The sequence below is a fragment of the Scatophagus argus genome, chromosome 1 (genome assembly GCF_020382885.2).
Source record: "Scatophagus argus isolate fScaArg1 chromosome 1, fScaArg1.pri, whole genome shotgun sequence".
NCBI lineage: Eukaryota > Metazoa > Chordata > Actinopteri > Scatophagidae > Scatophagus > Scatophagus argus.
Window position 1 is genome coordinate 24,071,487 of NC_058493.1, and position 17,923 is coordinate 24,089,409.

The 17,923-nt window shown below is 40.4% G+C and overlaps 1 protein-coding gene across 2 annotated transcripts in view; it reads left to right on the top strand.

The window, feature by feature from the left end:
* The window catches only part of trip4 (thyroid hormone receptor interactor 4), a 63,957-nt gene that overhangs the window by 42,545 nt on the left and 3,489 nt on the right, over positions 1-17,923 (top strand). Inside the window, exon 13 of one of the 2 annotated variants that reach the window (XM_046393551.1) lies at positions 12,305-12,463. The exons of the other annotated variant lie outside the window; for it this stretch is intronic. Within the exon in view, the coding sequence (XP_046249507.1) occupies positions 12,305-12,354 (50 nt within the window). The 3' untranslated portion in view covers positions 12,355-12,463. Of the gene's footprint in view, positions 1-12,304; positions 12,464-17,923 lie in introns of those variants that run through there. 2 annotated transcript variants of the gene reach the window in all.

Here is a 17,923-nt window from a genome sequence, read left to right on the forward strand (position 1 = left end):
GTTTGTTTGTTTTAGCAGTAGCCAGTGGGTTGTGGGTGGATTGTGAGTGATGAGAGGTATTAAGCTTACCCTTTTGTTAAAGCATAACAAAATAAAAAAAAAAAAAAAACATATTGGTTCAACCAGTGGTTATACTTCACTTTAAGCCTCATTTGGACTTGATCATCCTGAGCTACATCAGTTTTGCTCTAATGTGCACTATGGGAGGCTCCAGGATGTTTGTATCTATTTATCTGTCGTGTAATCCACGTATCAAATATATTGAAATGGCGGTATGAATTTTTTTTTCTGTGAATAGGTCTTGCGCAAATACAGTAAAAGCTAAAAAAAAATATATAGATATGAATATATACATAAACATGTTAATGTGAGCTGGTGTGACAATAAAAATTCCTTGATCCTATATACAGTAGAGGTAAGAGGTAGTGACTGGAGCTGCCACCGTGGTGCAACAGGGATGTTCTGTTAATGAAGCCTGCAAGTTTGAAGTGCTGAGGTTACCCTTGTGTGCCATATACTGTCATACACTGTTTGAGTAAACCATACACAAACCTGTCGGATGTGAAATGTTGATTATGAGAGTATAATTTAGTATTCGTGGTCGCTAGATAAATGACAAAGAATGCACAACACTGTGAGCGGAGGATATTGCTTTTTCATGGCCCAAGACATAATTCTTCTTGGACAATGCTCAAGAGTATGTTGAGGGATAAAAAAGCTGTAGGAAGCAACAAATTGCAATGGGACTACAGGATACTCAAAAGAAAATCACTTCAGTACTTTGACTTTCTGTGCTTCACAGCCATGAATTTAAATGAGTATGTTGAATTGTGTTGGAACAGGACAACGCTCAGAATTCTTGTATTTACTGAGAATATTATTTTGCTATTTTTCATTCGGTTGTCGCACAAGTGTGTATGATTTTGCATATTGGCCATTAAATTAGTATATGTTGCTTTGTTATTAGTATACCTTCCTTTTTTGCAACCCCCTTTTCACTTAATTTATTTTTTAAACAATGAGATGTCGAGTTGCAATTATTATTTAATTTAATTTTTGGAACAAGATAGAATTCATTGAAAACTATTTTGACAATTGATTAAATGTGTTTATTTAGTCACTTTCAAGCAAAAATACCAAATAGCTTCTGGACCACTGACTGGACAAAAAAGACATTTGATGAAGTTGCACTGGGCTCTAGGATATTGTAATTTTCACTGTTTTATACACCATATTCTTAAACAATTTTTCTATTACATGTATTCATGTATCTTAAAACATGAGCGAAAAACATGACATAAAACACTGACAAAATGCAAAATCACATCCCAGAGTATAAGCTGACTTCACCAAATATCCGAGTCAACAGTCCAAAAACCCTACAATATTCAACTGACAGTCATACAAGAGTGAGTTAAGCAAATGGAAAATTATCAGAAAAGTTGGCAACTAATTTCCAGTAGATCAACTGGATTCATCAGTCAGTCATTGTAGCTCTATGATGCATGCATGTGGCAAGACAGGCTGGGTTTTGTAATGCAGGTGTAGCGAATCAATAATCCTTTATATTGCTTGAGGATAGTGGAGGTAAATAAGCTTGGAAAAGGAAAGATGTGACACTTGAATTGACTCTCAGAAGAAACAGAGGCAGTGTGGTGTCTTATCCTTATACGAGTAAGGATGGAAGTAATAGTGACTTCTTCCTCTCTGTCAGCTGGCTCTGCAGCTATTCGCCGTATGAGCTCTTAAGTCTTTATCTCACGCCTTCCCTCCCTGCCTCACATAACCCTCTTCACACTTCGCCTGAGAGCACCTGAGCTTTCAGGAAAGGACACACACACACATATACACATATACACGTATATGTCTATACACATATACGCACACAGACACGAAAAGATAGACACACACACACACGTATCAACTGCAGCTGAGCCCTCTGCTTACAGTGGTGTTAGGATTGCATCTTTCTCCATCAGCTGTGGAAACAGCCTGATCTCTGAAGGCTCGGAGTGGATGTAGCCCAGCACCGACATTTTCAACCAAGAGAAAAAAAACCAGGCCATGTAATTGTAAAGGTCCATGGACCTCCATGTGTCATTTCTCTTACTGTCATTGACTTGAAATGAGTAAGTAAACTGATAAACCAAAATCTATTTGCACAAATGTTGTCGGGATTTTTTACATTTTTTTTTTTTAGCAGGAAGGACCCACTGAGACCGAAGTCTGTTTTCCAAAGAATAGCATGTTGCTTCCTCCGTTGGGCAGGTTATCACTTAAACTCCCACAACAACAGTCTTAATTGTAGTGTTTATTTTCTCTTTTTCATCATTCATCTTAATTAAAGCCTTGGATCATGTTTTTAAACCAAAAGTATGTCCTTTACTGGTGGCATTTTATGATTGCAGGCCAAAAATGATTCCCCTCATTTTTGGCCCACAGTCATAAAATGCAGCAAAAACCATCCAATTTAGATGATGGAGTAGACCTCAGTTAAGAGAATAAAAGAATTACCATAGCAAACATGAAAAAGATTGCCTCTCGAATCATTTCCTTCTCCGCTGCTCTGACTGCACTCACATCAAACAGCAGTGCTGCCTGAAAAGGTCAAAATCAGTTAGAAACACTTTGCTGCTGTGAAATGTTCCACCTTCATTTCATGGCCTAATTATTTCAAAACAAATGTGAAACAATACCAGGTTCAGCACAGAGTGCAGTGGAAGGAAAAGAGTCCACAGAGAATTCTGAGTTTAATACTTTAGATAGATGAGAGATGAGGCCAAGAACTGAACTATCACAGAAGGTGGATTTGAGATTTCATTCATGCCTGAAAAGACATTAAGTTTATGCAAGGAGCAAAATTTATACAGCCTAACAAGGAAGCATATAATAAAATAATACAATCTCTTAAAAAATAGATTCCAAACCATATAAGCAAAGGGAAAACATATTAGGACTGTTGTAGAGAAAAACACATAAAATACCTCTAGCTGAATCTTGCTCGTCCAACCTCTCACCCACACATTTTCTCATCTGTTTTCCACCACTTCCTTGAACCCCCTCCTCTCCCTCAAACATGCCTTCCTCTTCTGGCTAATTATCAAGTGTGCTGTCTTGTTCCTCCAGCAGCTTGTTAAGCTCTCCAGGAGCATAGCTGACCCACTTTACATGCAGATCTGTAGGCTAAAACCCTGCTGATGGCTCCTTCCTCTCTTTTCAGTGTGCCCCACAACACTGTATAGATTATGGACGCTTAACCTACATCAGAGATTCAGTCAGTGGTTAGCTCAAAAAAATACAGTGACAGAAAAAATACAGTGCTTACAAGAACAGTGTACATACGCTTCAATGGTAAACAACCTTTTTTAAGGTGAAAATAGTCGTAAGTAGTAATAAAAATAACATTCAACAAATTTGTCTTAACATCACATAATATTTTAGCACAAACAATAGAGTGGCAGTCAATGCTGTGTTATGTATATAGTACTTAATCAAAGTAGAAATTGTACAGCAATACCTACAAGCAAGCTTTGAATTACTAAAACACAGTTAAAACATAAAGAAAAAATGTAATGACTGACTCAAGAGGTAACCGTTCTAAAGAAAACAAAAACAAAAGTGTATTCAAAAGAGATTTAAAGGAAGAAACTTAACTAGCCAGACCTGCAGGTCTTTCCAGAGTCATGGGGCTCTGACTCCAAATGCTTGACCAGCTGTGTTGTGTTCTTGCAATGAGAAATAAATCTGGGAGTTGTCTGCATATAAATGGAAACTTCATTTGTACTTGAAAAAGTTGATCTAGAGGTAACATATAAATTGAGAATAACGAAGGACCAGTGATGGAGCCTTGAGGCACTCCATAGGAGAAATTAGTAGATTATTAGGAAGATAAGACTAAAACTAATCTAAAACCATACCTGAAGTGCCAACTCGACGATTAAGATGCTCAGTTAAAATCAACTGTATCAAAAGCTGTAGTGAAAAGCCGTTGTCATTATTAAGAACTCTAAGAGGTCTCAGACCTACGAGCTGCCCTAACACCTGACTTTAATTTATCAAAGAGCTTGTTGTTGGTCAGTGAAGTTATTTAAAATGGCTGAACTGTAGTAGATTTAAACTAATGAGGCACTTAAAAGTGAGAAATTGGAAGTGGCTGCATCAAAACATCAAATCAAGTTTGAATATCATTAGTAGCTGGTCTTTGCTAAACCACATGCAGCCCTCCTGAATTTGGGACAGGCTTTTGTACTCCCTTGTCACAAACTGCATCAGTATTTACACAAATAGACAAAAACGGGTCCTATTAGCACTGTGAAGTAACTATCAGTGCCCCTGTCACGCTCAGCTCAGGCATGTACAAGACTGGAATATCCAGCACCAATTATATCCTGCTTGTATATCCACCTCCTCACCGCTTTTCTGAAGGTTACACCATGTCCAGTCCATCACACTGAAGCCACCATTAGCACAGCTCCCGCTCCCTATAAGAGCATAGAGTCGTTCTGTAAATTTCCATCATTAGCCATACCTCCTCTGTGCCTTGCCACCCCGACTTCTCCAAAAAATCAATAGCATCTGCTGCTGTAGAGCTAAGTCTGCTTCACTGCTGAAGGAGACAAACAGCGGGTGAGCTAAATTGATTAAGTATCAAGATATTTTTAGAGATGATTATTTCTAAGCTTGTCCACATTGATGAAACAGTAAAAAAAAAAAAGAAAAAGAAAAGAGCGGAGCATTGTGTCATTAATTCACAGTGTCGTCGTCGCCTCTGCAATGAAACTTTATCATAATCTGCCATAACTTTCCAATAAAGCAAACATGAACACATAACCCTTGCCTGCCGTAGCTTTTGAAATAATGATGAAAGGACTTCAGCATACTCTTGTCTGGGCAGTGAGCATTTGTCACATGCCTACAGTGGTTGTGGGTAATTAGCGTGTGACACAAAACACTGCAAAGCTAACAAACGATGCATATAAGACAGCTAATTGCATGTTGTGGCATATTTGCTGTAATTATCAACTCCACCCACCTTCACAGCCCCCGCCCCCTGCTCTATTGAAATGTTAGCCTCTTTTAGTGTTATCATAATGCACGTGACAGCAAACTGGAAGGGCTTTACTTCCTTCACCCTGTGTCCCCTTCCCCCCTCCCGCGGCCTCGGTTTATTTGCTACTCCATCTGTTTCGAGTGTTCCTTTGACTGAACAACAGAGGGCTGCACGGGTGGAGGAAATGTTTGTGTGTGTACACGTATGTTCAAACAACACGTAGGTTTCCCTGAAATGTTGGAAGTCGTCGCAGCCATAATATTAATGAATCATATATATGCACAAGCTTCTCTGTCAAGCTCGTGCACGCCCATTGATGGGTACATTTATTTTTGGATGGATTCATCTGTGCGCAGAGTGTCTGCCTGTGCGCATGAGAATAACATGGCTCAATTTCCATTTTTATGAACAATCCAGTTACCTCTGTCAGGGAGACTGATGGAGAGAGGTCTGCTGGATCAATGTCATCGTGCCTCTGGCATTCCAAGAAGCTTGTCCACTGTGTTACTGCTTCCTTTGCTTCCACTCAAGTCCTCCCCAACATATTCACGCACACAGTGCAACTGCACACACTTAAACTTTGTCATACATACAATGTTTCTCACAAATTCACATTCCTCCCCGACTATTTCTCACCCATCAGTAGACAGGAAACATTCTGGCATTTGACAGGCCCATCAGCATTTCTCTTCCTCTCACTCTGCAGACAGCCAGCCTGCAGAGACTCAAACATAACCTTGAGCTAACTTAACCTTGAGCTTAATGAGATACTTAACCAGACCCATGAGATTCCTCTGATATTTGCCGGTCATAATGTTAGCCATGGGCACTCCAACACCTTAACAAGAAACTGAAAACGAGAACAAACTTGGTGTTAAAGTGTTTGAAAAACAAGCTTGGTCACTTTTTAAACCCCAGCTGTTATTATTTTTGTCAGAACTGCTGCTCTCACCCACACAGAAAAAACACACACACACACACACACACACACCATTTGGTGCAGGCTTTCATCCAAAGTAGTAAGAATTATGTGCAGTGGGAGTGAAGGCACTAACCCTGGCACTATTTGTGCTCTCCTCTCCCTATTGAGCTGTACAGCACCACATGGAGCACACAGATAGATAAATCCTCGAACAGTGTAAGATTAATCAGAAATGATGGTGGCTATTAGACAATGCCAGGCAAATAAAATGTGCTCCCCCCCGAATCTTGTTGGTTTCAATGCAAGAACACAACTTGCCAAATTAGATCCCCCTCCAGTCTTTTACAATTAACGCCGAGAAGATAGTCTGGCAAAGTGCAACGTCTTTGGATTTGACTGTCATGAGGAGGAATTCATCCCCATCACATGTCCCGTCTCAGACATGTGAGCCAGAGGTTTTGTTCTCCTCACCCACTGAGGATCTTAAATATTTGAAAGACATGAAGCACACTGTAAAGACCTCATGCTAGCTTTGTGTCGATGCCTTATAATCTCGTGACAGGACCTTGTGGAAAAAAAGTCATACTGACACAGATCTTCAGCCTACTGTATGTGCTGTACATTTGTGCATATTGCCAAACACTTTTCTGCCATCAGTGTTTACTCAATTATTTATCGAGGTGCATTTACATGTGTTATTTTTATGAGAGTGCTGCACAATCAATAAGGAGAATCTCTTGTGCTGCTCTCTCTGTTCAGTTGCTTCTCTGTTTGCTGCTGTTATTCTCAGTTGCTGCAGTAGTCATACGAATCAGTCAGGAAAGAAATGTCATTTGTTAAATCTGTACAAAACCCACGATGTGAGAACAACATGGACTAAGGTTATGTGGTTTTTACAGGGACTGGTCTGATAGGATTGTCTCTCTTTGGACCTACTGGCTTGCTGGTCTGAGTTGTAATGGTGAGGTTTTTTGTCAACTTGTGGGGACTCCGGGAGGTTATTATTTCTGGACAAGAAATAAAGTAGAAGTCCACGGAAATCACAAAATACAGCCAGATGTCCAGTAAAACCATTTTTAATTATTTTCAGTTTAAGCCAAGATATAACATGTTAATTAGTGCGCTTCAATCGTCTTTATCCTCTTATCTAACTCTTGGCAAAGGAGCAAATTAGAGTATTTCCCAAAATGTTGGACTATTTAACAGAGAAAATCTCTAAATGACTGTAAAATTTTTACAGGTGTCTTAATTATTGTATAGATTTCAAAAGAATGCCGAGCCAGTAAAATGTAGCTTTATTCACCATTTGAATCTCCGTACATTATGAAAATCCCCAATGAATTTCGCTACGTGTGCGTTCTTGCATTAGATTTAACGTGTCATATTCTCACAGTATACTCAGGGTTACAGTATGGTCTCGATTTTATTCAGACTCTTGTTTTGCACCAACTTGGTTTTATTAGGTTTGCCTCCCACCATTAAAACAGTTTGATTTTCAAATGGCTCATTGCCCAGCGTTTGAAGTGTGAATGCGTGTGTGTGTAGCTGTTGGGTCCAACAAGTAATGTTATACAGTATTTCTGAATCAGGCTGCTGCATGCAGTGATTTGGATGTGTGCATATATCTGGGTCATTGTCTTTCTTAGTATCTCATTCAGTAGAACATATATATCAAATGTGTATATATATATATATATATATATATATAGCCTGCCCCACTGGGCCTTTTCCCCCAGAGATGATTCTTGTACTTGAGCTGACTGCTAAACAACAAGCACTACTGTACATGACTGTGCAGGAACAAAGCAATGCACAAAGCTTCCTATCTCCTGACCTTATGTCTACAGTGTGTGTGTGTGTGTGCGTGCACGTGTGCGTGAGTGTGTGTGTTCCTTCCACCGTGTACCAGTGTATGTGAAGAGAGAGTGCCTGCAGGGGTGTCAGCGGAGGTTTAAGATATTCAGCTTGCTGTCAGCACCGACACATTTCTCCCTCTGCACCGCTGCACAGATATGCAAATCCAGCCTCCTCAGAATGCAGAGCACCAGATCAGCTTCAATTTATTCCATTCTGCTCTCTCCCTGTTTCTGCACTCACCCTCAGTCTCTGTTCTCCCCTGCTCTCTGTTTCTCTACCACCTTCCTCTCTCTCTCTCTCCTCGCTGTCTGCATTCTGTCTTTGGTTTTCTGTTTGGTCTTAGCTGCTCTGTTCGTGGCATATGCCCCCTCTGAGAGATTGTATTGAGGTGAGAGGATTTCAACTGAGCAGCTTCAAGTCTATTGCTTAGTGCTCCATTCTTTAATTCTAGTGCGAGGTGTGCGTGTGCGTGCGTGTGTGCGTGCGCGTGTGTGTGTGTGTGTTTTAGTCTTAGTGTTGTCAGGGATTGTTTGTATTGTGCACACGCAACAATGTACCTCTCCCTTCCCTCTTGTTAATTACCAGCGATAGAACAGCAATGGCCTACATTGCTAGTGGTGAAACACAATTAGTCAGTTGCCAAGCTGCTCTCAAAAAGGCTATCTCACCAACACACAGTGTCATCAGTAATCTAGTCTTAGCATAATCTAAATGCCAATGTCTATCCTCTGTGATCCATCCCCAGCCCACACTACATTTACATTCTAATTAGATGTGGCCAAGGCCGCTTTATAAGGACCCATTTTAATAACACGGCTGTATTCACCTTTTCAGAGTCCCATCGCGGCTGTAAAAAAAAAGCAGGCTACATTTTATATTTTGTCCCTTTGACATTGTGGCTACTGAGGTTTTAAGTAGCTTTTTAAAGCCCTCGGCACCCAAGTGTGTGTAGCCTGACAAGAGGTTTTCTTGTCTCTCGAGAATGAATTGTAAATGGAATTGTAGGAAATGGAGATGTTGTGTCAAAGCAGGAATAAAGTGATAACACTACACATATCATACTCAATTTGTCCATAATTAAGCATAGAGGACATGTAATTCTATTCCTAGTAGACTTACTTTTAACACTTGTTTGAATAAAAAACACAGTATTTTATGTTGTAACTGCTCCTAAGCAATTATAATGTCAATAATATCATGTTTTAATTGCGTTTATAGCTGCAAGTAATGATTATTTTCATTGTGGATCAATCATAAGATTTTTTTTTAAAGCCTAAGTGAGTATGTTCACATCAGTCCAAAATCCAAAGCTGTTCTGTTTTTTATGGTTAAAAAGTAAGAGAACCAGCAAACATTTGAGCTTGAGATGCTGTGACCAGTGCATTTTCTGTGGACTGCCCAATTTATTATTCAGCTGATATTTTGTTTTGTTTTCCAGCTCTAATTGTAAGTCACTTTTTATGAAATGTAAATTTGCATTCAGCTCCGAGTTCAGAAACACGTTCACGCTCTCAACAGTGTTGTCAGTCTTGGTTCCTCTCTGTTTGATTAACTTTGTTATCTTGTTGTAATTAGCGGCCCTTTTTCATAATAATGTTTTATGAAAACACCTTTTCTAAGCGATGAGATTTGACAGCCACAGCTGCGGAGTGGCTGCCTGTGTTAGTCACAACACGTTGTTCTAATGTGAAACTTCTTCTGGATGTCTGCCCTCATTCTCACTCTTGCAAATGTTCCCTCGAGGGCGTTGAGAAGACTGATTGGGACACTAGATTTTGTCATTGCCAGCATTTTCATTGCAAACTGACAATAGTTGATTTTAAAAGCTGAGAAGACTGGTGAGAAGACAAGGTTTGAGCTTCTTGGCAGTTTTCTCACAGAGTGAGGAGCTATCAACGAACATAACTCAATATTTGTACTTGTGTGCTTCAGAAGTAAAAGATATACAAAGTCCATTTCTTTTCTTTTTTTTTTGCAGTTCTCTAAATTAAACAACAAATGCATTGTTTGTAAATGCCCTCCAGAGCAGCACATGTGAGTGTTTTCTGAACTGACGATACACATCAGCAGGTCGTCATTTATACGCGGCTTCCAAAACTGCTGCTGATCACTGTTGCGTAAATAAAGGCAATTTCTGAGGTTTGTTTAGGTTTCAGCAAACCACAAAGGAGTACAAAAATGACAAGATTTTGTCTCCTGTGAGTTGTAGCCACAATTTTGACATAAAATGGACGTACAGTGGGTAATCTCATTACAATGAGTTTTGCAATCTTGAACACATTCTGTTCTGTTAGATATGATATATATTATTGCATTTTATGCAATACTTTTTGGTCGACACCTGTCTTTCTTTCTTTATTACCTCTTTCTCTCTCTCTCACTAGATATATATTCATATACAGAACTGCATTGTTAAAACCAGTTTAACCTGTCGTGATGATTATGGAGTCTCATTAGCTTTGGAACAACAAAACTGAAAATGACTTTTTCTAAACTTGCGTGTGAGTGATAACCAATCAGATTCCTTGTTAAATTCCAAGTTGATTGAAACTGGCTTTTTTTGAAAGCCCAGTATGGCTTCTGAATTATTCTGTGTGGTCTAATGAGCTTAGATCCTTCATGGATAATACATGATGGAGTGTAGTGATAAAATGGAAAATGCAAAACGGCCATCTCTGAGTTCATTATTACGCATGGCTACTAACAAAGATTACGTCTCTTAGCCAGTGGTGTACACTTGGTTAAACTCAGGTAGTTCAACCGTTAAAGTTGAACCATATTTACAGTCTAATGTAAGCAAATGTATAATACATCAGAAACGTCTGTGTATCAAATCCAAAAGGCTGCGGGCTTTGTCTGTATTACGCTGATTGACAAGTCTTGGAAACATTAAGGCAAATCAGAATCAGGACTGGTCTAGATAAAAGCCAAACTGTGTCTGTCTCCGGTAGAGCGTAAAGCCAGACTAGTGGATTGTGAGAATCGTTTGACATCGGCTCCGCAAAGTGAATTAGAAATTCGGTTTGTTTAAGCAACATCCCAGAGTCTCTATATTCTCTTGGTTCTTGGGACAGAAGAAAACATTAATTTTTAGACACAGTTCTGTGGGGAAATGTTAAATAGGTCCATAAAACTCCTGCCTATCTTACAATATATTTATTCGTACAATAAGATGTGGCACAGTGCACAGAGCTGATTTTATTTTCATCTGTAGCGCTCATGTTTCTCATGTTTGTGAATGAAAATCAGAACCCAGTGGCTCTGACAATAAAATCTAATTGAAAAGAACAAATAATAAAAACATGATTTCTTTCACACCACATGCAGCCTTAATAAAATTTACTCCAAGAGGCAGAATGAAGTGATAAAAAAATCTCTGTTCTGAAAATTTCCTAAGCTCTTTAGGTCAAAACCAGAGATTTATTTGCAAAATTATCTGTGGATTATTAGCAGAAATGTATAAAACATGTGAAATTTTTTCCCCATGATCCTTTGTTAACATTGTTGAGCTCCAGTCTCTCCACCAGTTCATTGTAAGAGCATCTAAAGGAAGTGATTGATAAGCTGTGAGGCTCTGGTCCTGTTTTCATGAATCACTCATGGCCGCCAGCACAGCCAAATCCCAACTAGTAACTTATAGACCTTCCTGCTCAGTCATTACTTTGGTTTCCCAGTAATTGTGCTTGAAAATCCAGAGATAGTGTTTCTTTTAAACTGGTGATGTTTAACTAACAGCAGCCTTCAAGAGACAGGGTCAGGCATCAGTGGTGCCATGACATGTAACACATGGTTTCCAGAGGGAAGATCCATCTGCTCCTTCATTTGTATTCAGCAGGAAGTGGTGTGTGAGCAAAGCCCAAACAAAACTTGGAAAATCTGAGAATCTCCTGTTGATCATTTGTTCACAACTATTTTACATTTTGTGTGTCCATTTCTTAACGACAGAAGTTTGCTTAGACCAAAAATGAGATTCTAACAGCAAATGTTTTGGTTGAGTTTGAGTTCTCACTATCCTCTACAGCAGACTCAACATTGACTGTAGCTTCTAGCTGAATTTCTGTGGTTTGAAGTTTAGTTTCTCTCTGGCGACCCTGTTTGTACTTTCACATGTCTGCTTTGTGTTACTGTTCATAATGTCTGCTTTCAGCTGTAGAAGTCATCTTAAGTTACTGCTGGTGGAAATCCAACATTTCCTGAGTTTGCTGCTTCATAATACAAGCTTTCAGATGTCAAAATAGTGGGGGACTTTTGTTGATTTAACACTGAGGTAGCAAAGCTTGTCAGTGGATTTTCTTCAGTATGGAAAGAGTGCAGAAACAGCCACAGTGAGTTCTTATGAAGAGCTGCAGGCAGACAGGCTCGCAAACACCTCCAACAGGTACCCTAAACAACTTCCTCTACCCGCCGAGCCGTGTGATGGAAAAACACACAGTAAAAATAATGACGATGAAATGTGCTTTTCCACTGTTTTCCAGCCTGTTTAGATCAAGACAAGCACGTCAGAAACACCTTCAGGTTCAGGTAGTCCTGTTGTAATGGAGATGCAGATCCCTGCTGGGCTGGACTGGTGAGTCAAACCGAGTCAAGACAAGCCAGCCAAGCCTCCAGTGTGCCTGTTGATGAAGAGTGACCAGTGTGGTCACAGGTGGTGTAATAAGAACACACATTTATTTTATTGTTAGCATGTTGACATCAGGTCCTACCACACTGTTCATTTGCAAGGGAATGAAAGTGCCATTTAAACTTGTGTCTTGTGAACCAACCACACTCAGTCTAATAAAAACTTTGTTGTGACTGAAGCAAAGAGCTTCGCTTTTGGTCAAGTCTCAAGCTTTAAACATGTAGTTAATTTATTTTTATTGCTTGAGTGTTGTTTCGGGGGACCTCAGGGCATAAGATAATCCTAAAATAAGATAATCCTTTATTGGTCCCATAACTGGGAAATTACATTCTAGTGAAAGATTATTACGAATCCATGAATGTCAAAACAAAACTTATGGTTTTTTATTTTAATTTTCTACACCTGCAGAACTGAGCTATGAGCAGTTTTTGAAACATTTATCCTGCTTTTCCAGAGGACTGAATAGATTCAGTAAACCTTCAGTTTGCACTTGCCGGGATGTCTGACTGACATTTTGTGGATTCACAGTGTCATGCATCATGTCCAGCCCTGTTTGGCTGACAGACTTGAAACTTCTCACACATCAGCTGAGCTTTCTTGGTCGTTCGGCTCTTCAGAAAATTAAGCAGCTTTTGGGAAGTTGTTTTCTGTGTACCTTTTGCAGTGTGAAAGTGTGGTGAGAGGGAGGGAAAGAGAATCACAAGAGCCAAGCCAAGAGCTTTCATGTTCATTATATTCAGCTTTGGGTTCGTGTTAATGATAACTAGACCGAGTCCTCTCAAGTTTCTAAACCACAGTCCGGTTTAATGTAGGCTGACATTTTTATTTTTGAACACAGAATAGCCTCCAGCATGTCATCAATATTCATGCTGTGTGACACCATTGTCTAACTCTCAGTTCAGGCTCACGCAGTTGGATTGATTATTGCCAACAGCCTTGTTTCCCATGAAATAATGACAGTCCGTATATTGTTTAGCTCTGTAGTGTCAGAAGTCAGATGAAATGTACATGTCCAGCATATAAAAAGCATTTTGCTTGCTTCTCTTACGTCCCAAATAATTGTAGTTTATTTAGAGCAAATCCATGCTTGACAGTCAAACAGGCAAAAAGATCATTTGCAGGATGACCAGAGCAGCCAATGAGAGGTTACAGTTTGAACCTCACCTACAAGCCCTTGAACTCTGAAGTTGTTAAGGATCAACCAGCTCAGATTTCCCCTGCTTGTCAGAGTGTTTGAACTGCTAACCCTCCACATGCAAGCTTCACAAGGCCAGTATATCAAACACAAAGTGCTGCTCCGACAGGCAGTGGAAAACTCTTTTTGAATTTATCAGCTGAAGATCGTCTTCATCACTCAAATTTGTAACCCTCTGAAACTGACAATCTGACAGTCGCGCTCGCTTTCTGCAGCAGCTAACCTGCTGCGTCTGGGCTCCACGCACAGATTTTTTTTTTTCCCCCTTCAGATTCCTCACGTCTTTGCTTTTGCATCTGTTCAGGTTCATGGATACTCAAATTCCAAACAAAAGCCAGGAATGAAGACCCTCCCATCACAGCTGGAGCTAAACACACACCAGGGAATACAGCAACCTTTATCCTGCCTGTAAATGCAAGAAATGTTCACTTCTGTGTCCTGATTGTTTAGATTTTTAACCCAACAAATCCCCTGAAAATGACAACCAGCTTTTCACTCTAATGTAGCTCTAAAAGATAACGTATGACTTCAGAGCACAGTACACAGTATGTACAAAGTGAGACTCATGCGGCTGCAATTTAATTACCATATGAACTGCCAAAGAAAATCCAAGATATACTAATGACTCTGCAAGTCATAAAACGAACCGGCAACACTTCAGTCTTTGGTTTTAAGCGCAGATATGATGAATGCTTTGTAACGTACTATAAGGCAGTGGTATAATAAGATATAATGACATATAAGTGTTATATATAAGTGATATAAGTGCTTATTAATGCACAGTATTTGTCAACAATGGACAGCTTCTCCCGTGAAGACATTTTCATATTATAACATCTGTGCTGTCATTTATTTTCTGTTCTCACCAGCCTCCAGTTCTGTTTTTCCAGAGGAGTTATAGTTTCCGTTACATTTACAACTTCATTATAATGTTTATACAGTATACGCCTGTAAGGTGTATATGATGCTAAATATGAGGATTAAAGTGCCTGCCCGTGAACTTAAATCTGTTAAATCAGTAGATCCTCATGGACGCATGCGTGCGGATTACTAAACAGCATTTAGTGGGTGTCACTGATGAAATGCAAGTGAGGAGAAAGAGCCTGCATGGGTGACACAAATTGTAGCCGGCGCTTTTTTGTTTGTTTGTTTGTTTTTTCCCCGTGAGGAACTTAAACTTTTTTATTACTTATCAAAAATCGTGTACCAGGGAAAAGCACAAGAAGCCATCAAAACAGGAGTCCCCGCATAATGAACTGATAGCAGGTAGAATCGATGCTCTAGTTTTCATGGTATTTTGGGAGCACTGATATAAACCAGTTATCACCATGTCCTCGCTGCTCCACATCCACCCACCAACCAGCACTACTTTTGCTGTCCTTGGCTTGTCAGACGCCAGGTCCCTAGCGAGTTGTGATGAACTGTCATGTGCGTGACTAAACCAGTTCAACTGTGTGCTGTTGGTTGGAGAAATCCCTCAGCCATTACAGCCCCTCAGTGTCTGTGAAAACAGCTTCAGGCAGGGAGGTTTTGACCGAGAGATGGAGAGAGACTCTGTTTTCTCTGCAGTGGGAGGCATGGTTCATGCTTCTCCCTAACCCCTTGCAAACAGCATGCCAACACAAGTCTCAAACAGCACTTTCTCTATCCACTTGTAAATTCACCAGCTCGGCAGCACAGGAAGGGAATGTAAATTAGGTGTGACTAACAGCAAAATGGGAATCCAGGCAGTTTTCCCCTCCTCTCTTGCTGTTCTCCCTTGACTACCAAGGGTTTTGTAGACATCCACTTTCCCGCAGTGCTCAAGGCTGTCGGCTCGGTTTCACGTGAAGAATGACTTCAGCTCCAAGTGTACTAAGCTGAGGCCAGATAAGGGAAAGAAGATGGAAAGGAAGTGTTGCTGAGCTGAAATCCGAATGAAGCCCCCCCCCCCTTTCTATTTTACAAAAAAAAAAAATTCTTGTGAACTGTGGGTCTTTTCATTTCATCTTCAAAACCACAGGCTCAGGTAAAATATGGGAAACACAACTGTCACGTTTTTGCTGTATGGACTACTGTAAGCTTAGTGAACAGAGGTATTCTTTTCATAAAGGATAAGGCTGGCGATATTTTTGTTATTACAGACAAACCCCAGGATTGGTCCTACTAACCAGCACAGTGAGTGAGCCTGATACAGATTATTCGTCTGTGCCATTGGGCTCCATCTTGTCTAGAATGATTTAAAACACATCAGTGGGCCATGGGGACATGGCAACGAGTCAGTCCCTCATATGTCAGCCTGGTGCTGTAAGTACTCCCTAGTGCACCAGATGTATTTTAATCCATAGCTAGTAAATAGTATTTTCTTTTGTTTGAGTAGCTCTGCTAAAAACTACAGGAGATTACTGGACTCTTTTTAGCCACACTCGCCATGTGCTTCTAGAGATGGAAACGTCAGTTGACTGGACTGAAACATCGGTACAACTATGCCGTGAACGTTTCTACAGACAGATGAATCTTAATGACCCTGGTGACTGCCAGACTTTTACTTTTAGCGCCAGCAAAGCCAATCACATTCCCATCAGCCTCAGCTGGCGTTGTGTTCCTTGGATTTATTAGCAATTGTTATCGGACTAACAAGCTAAGCTATGATGGTGCACGCGTTAAACATTAAACCTAAATATCAGCATATTGGCATCATCATGATTTAGCGCCACAACTCAGGAACAGAGGAGGAGATTGTGACCACAGACAAACTCGTCGCTAGTTTTAGTTGATACATAAGACGTGTTTAGAGTAACATTAGCTTCATATACCTGACCCTCAAAGTAAGTTTGTCAGCTTAAGATTCATCAGTTCAAATGAGCTTTACAAAGGAAATACGGACGTGTCAAACCATTAAATCCTGCCATTCAGATTGCTAAAGCTTTTAAACTCTTTCTTCTACGCACTCACTTCTTTCTTCTCTCCAGTCTTTGTACTTGTGACAGACTCTGTCACAATTTTGGAAGCCCATTGGGAATCAGTGTAACAGGTAGTGTTAAACGTGCTACATTCAGTAACAGAGCTGACGGTGCTCCACTTCTAACTTTCCTTTTCTGTGTCAGCATTTGCAGGCTTGAAATAACTTCCCCATGCCTCATCAGAAGGTGCGTCAACATGTGGTTAAACGTGCAGTATGTGTTTTCTGCCACAAGGGGTCTCTCAGTCAAAACCATAAAAATAAAAATAAAAATTAGAAAACCCGTTTTGATGCCTTCGTGAAGTAGCGTAGCATTGTGGGACTTCATAGTTAACCACCATTGCTGATGAAATCTGTTGTGACGTGGCTGAGGCAGATGATGTCGTGGTTTTCAATTATGTTTTTAGGTTTTGTGCATGTTAGTCCTTCCTCGCTGTCTGTCTTGTCATCTGTCGTTTCCTGTGCTTTCACAGAAGCTCTAGCGGCCAAATTTAACGCACCGTTAGCTTGAATAAAATGACAGATTTCAGTCAGTACACAACTCCACAAAATACATAACTAACATCTAGTCATTTTTCCTGTCATCTGGAAATCTTACGTGCTACACCTTTAAAGAGTATAAGCTCAGCAGTTCTAGGCTTATTATCCAGGTGCAATGGGACCAGCATGTAATAAAAAGACAGAATACAAAATTCAGCCTTTTTATTCTTTAGTGCGTAGAAAACATCAAGCAGCCAATTACTCTTGTGATTATTATTGCAAGCAAGCGGATGGGCCTGCATGTTATTGATGTCAGGGAGGGTGTTAGCGGACCACTGTTTCAGTCTAATAAACAATCTTTGCACTACTGGCCCTGGGTTTTTTTAAGGGATGAGCTCGTTGTGTGTAACGGAGACATGAATACGACGCCTGCGGTCGTATTTATGAATATGTAGGAGAGCGTCCAGGTGCAGTGCGTGTTCGAGCGTCTTTGTGGCCGAGCGTGTGTTCAGCCCAGGAGTGCGTTTCGTCGTCTTGACGGTGCAAAGCCAGCCCTCTGCAGACAACCTGTACTTATTTTATGGCCTCCTCCCAAGCTGCAGCATGTGGGCAATAAACCTTTCTCCAGCAATCTCCAAACAGTGCAGCAATCAATGGGAAATTATCTCAGCCAATCGATGGGCCAGCCTTTCTATTTCTCGCTCTCTCTACCTCTCCCGCTGTCCTATCTGTATCCTTTCTCCCAGCACCCCTCCCTCCCTCCATCTTCTCCTCCTCCTCCTCCTCCTCCTCCTCCTCCTCCTCCTCATCCCCTCTGTCTCATTTTTTTTTTATTTTTTTGCTGCCTCTCTGGTCTT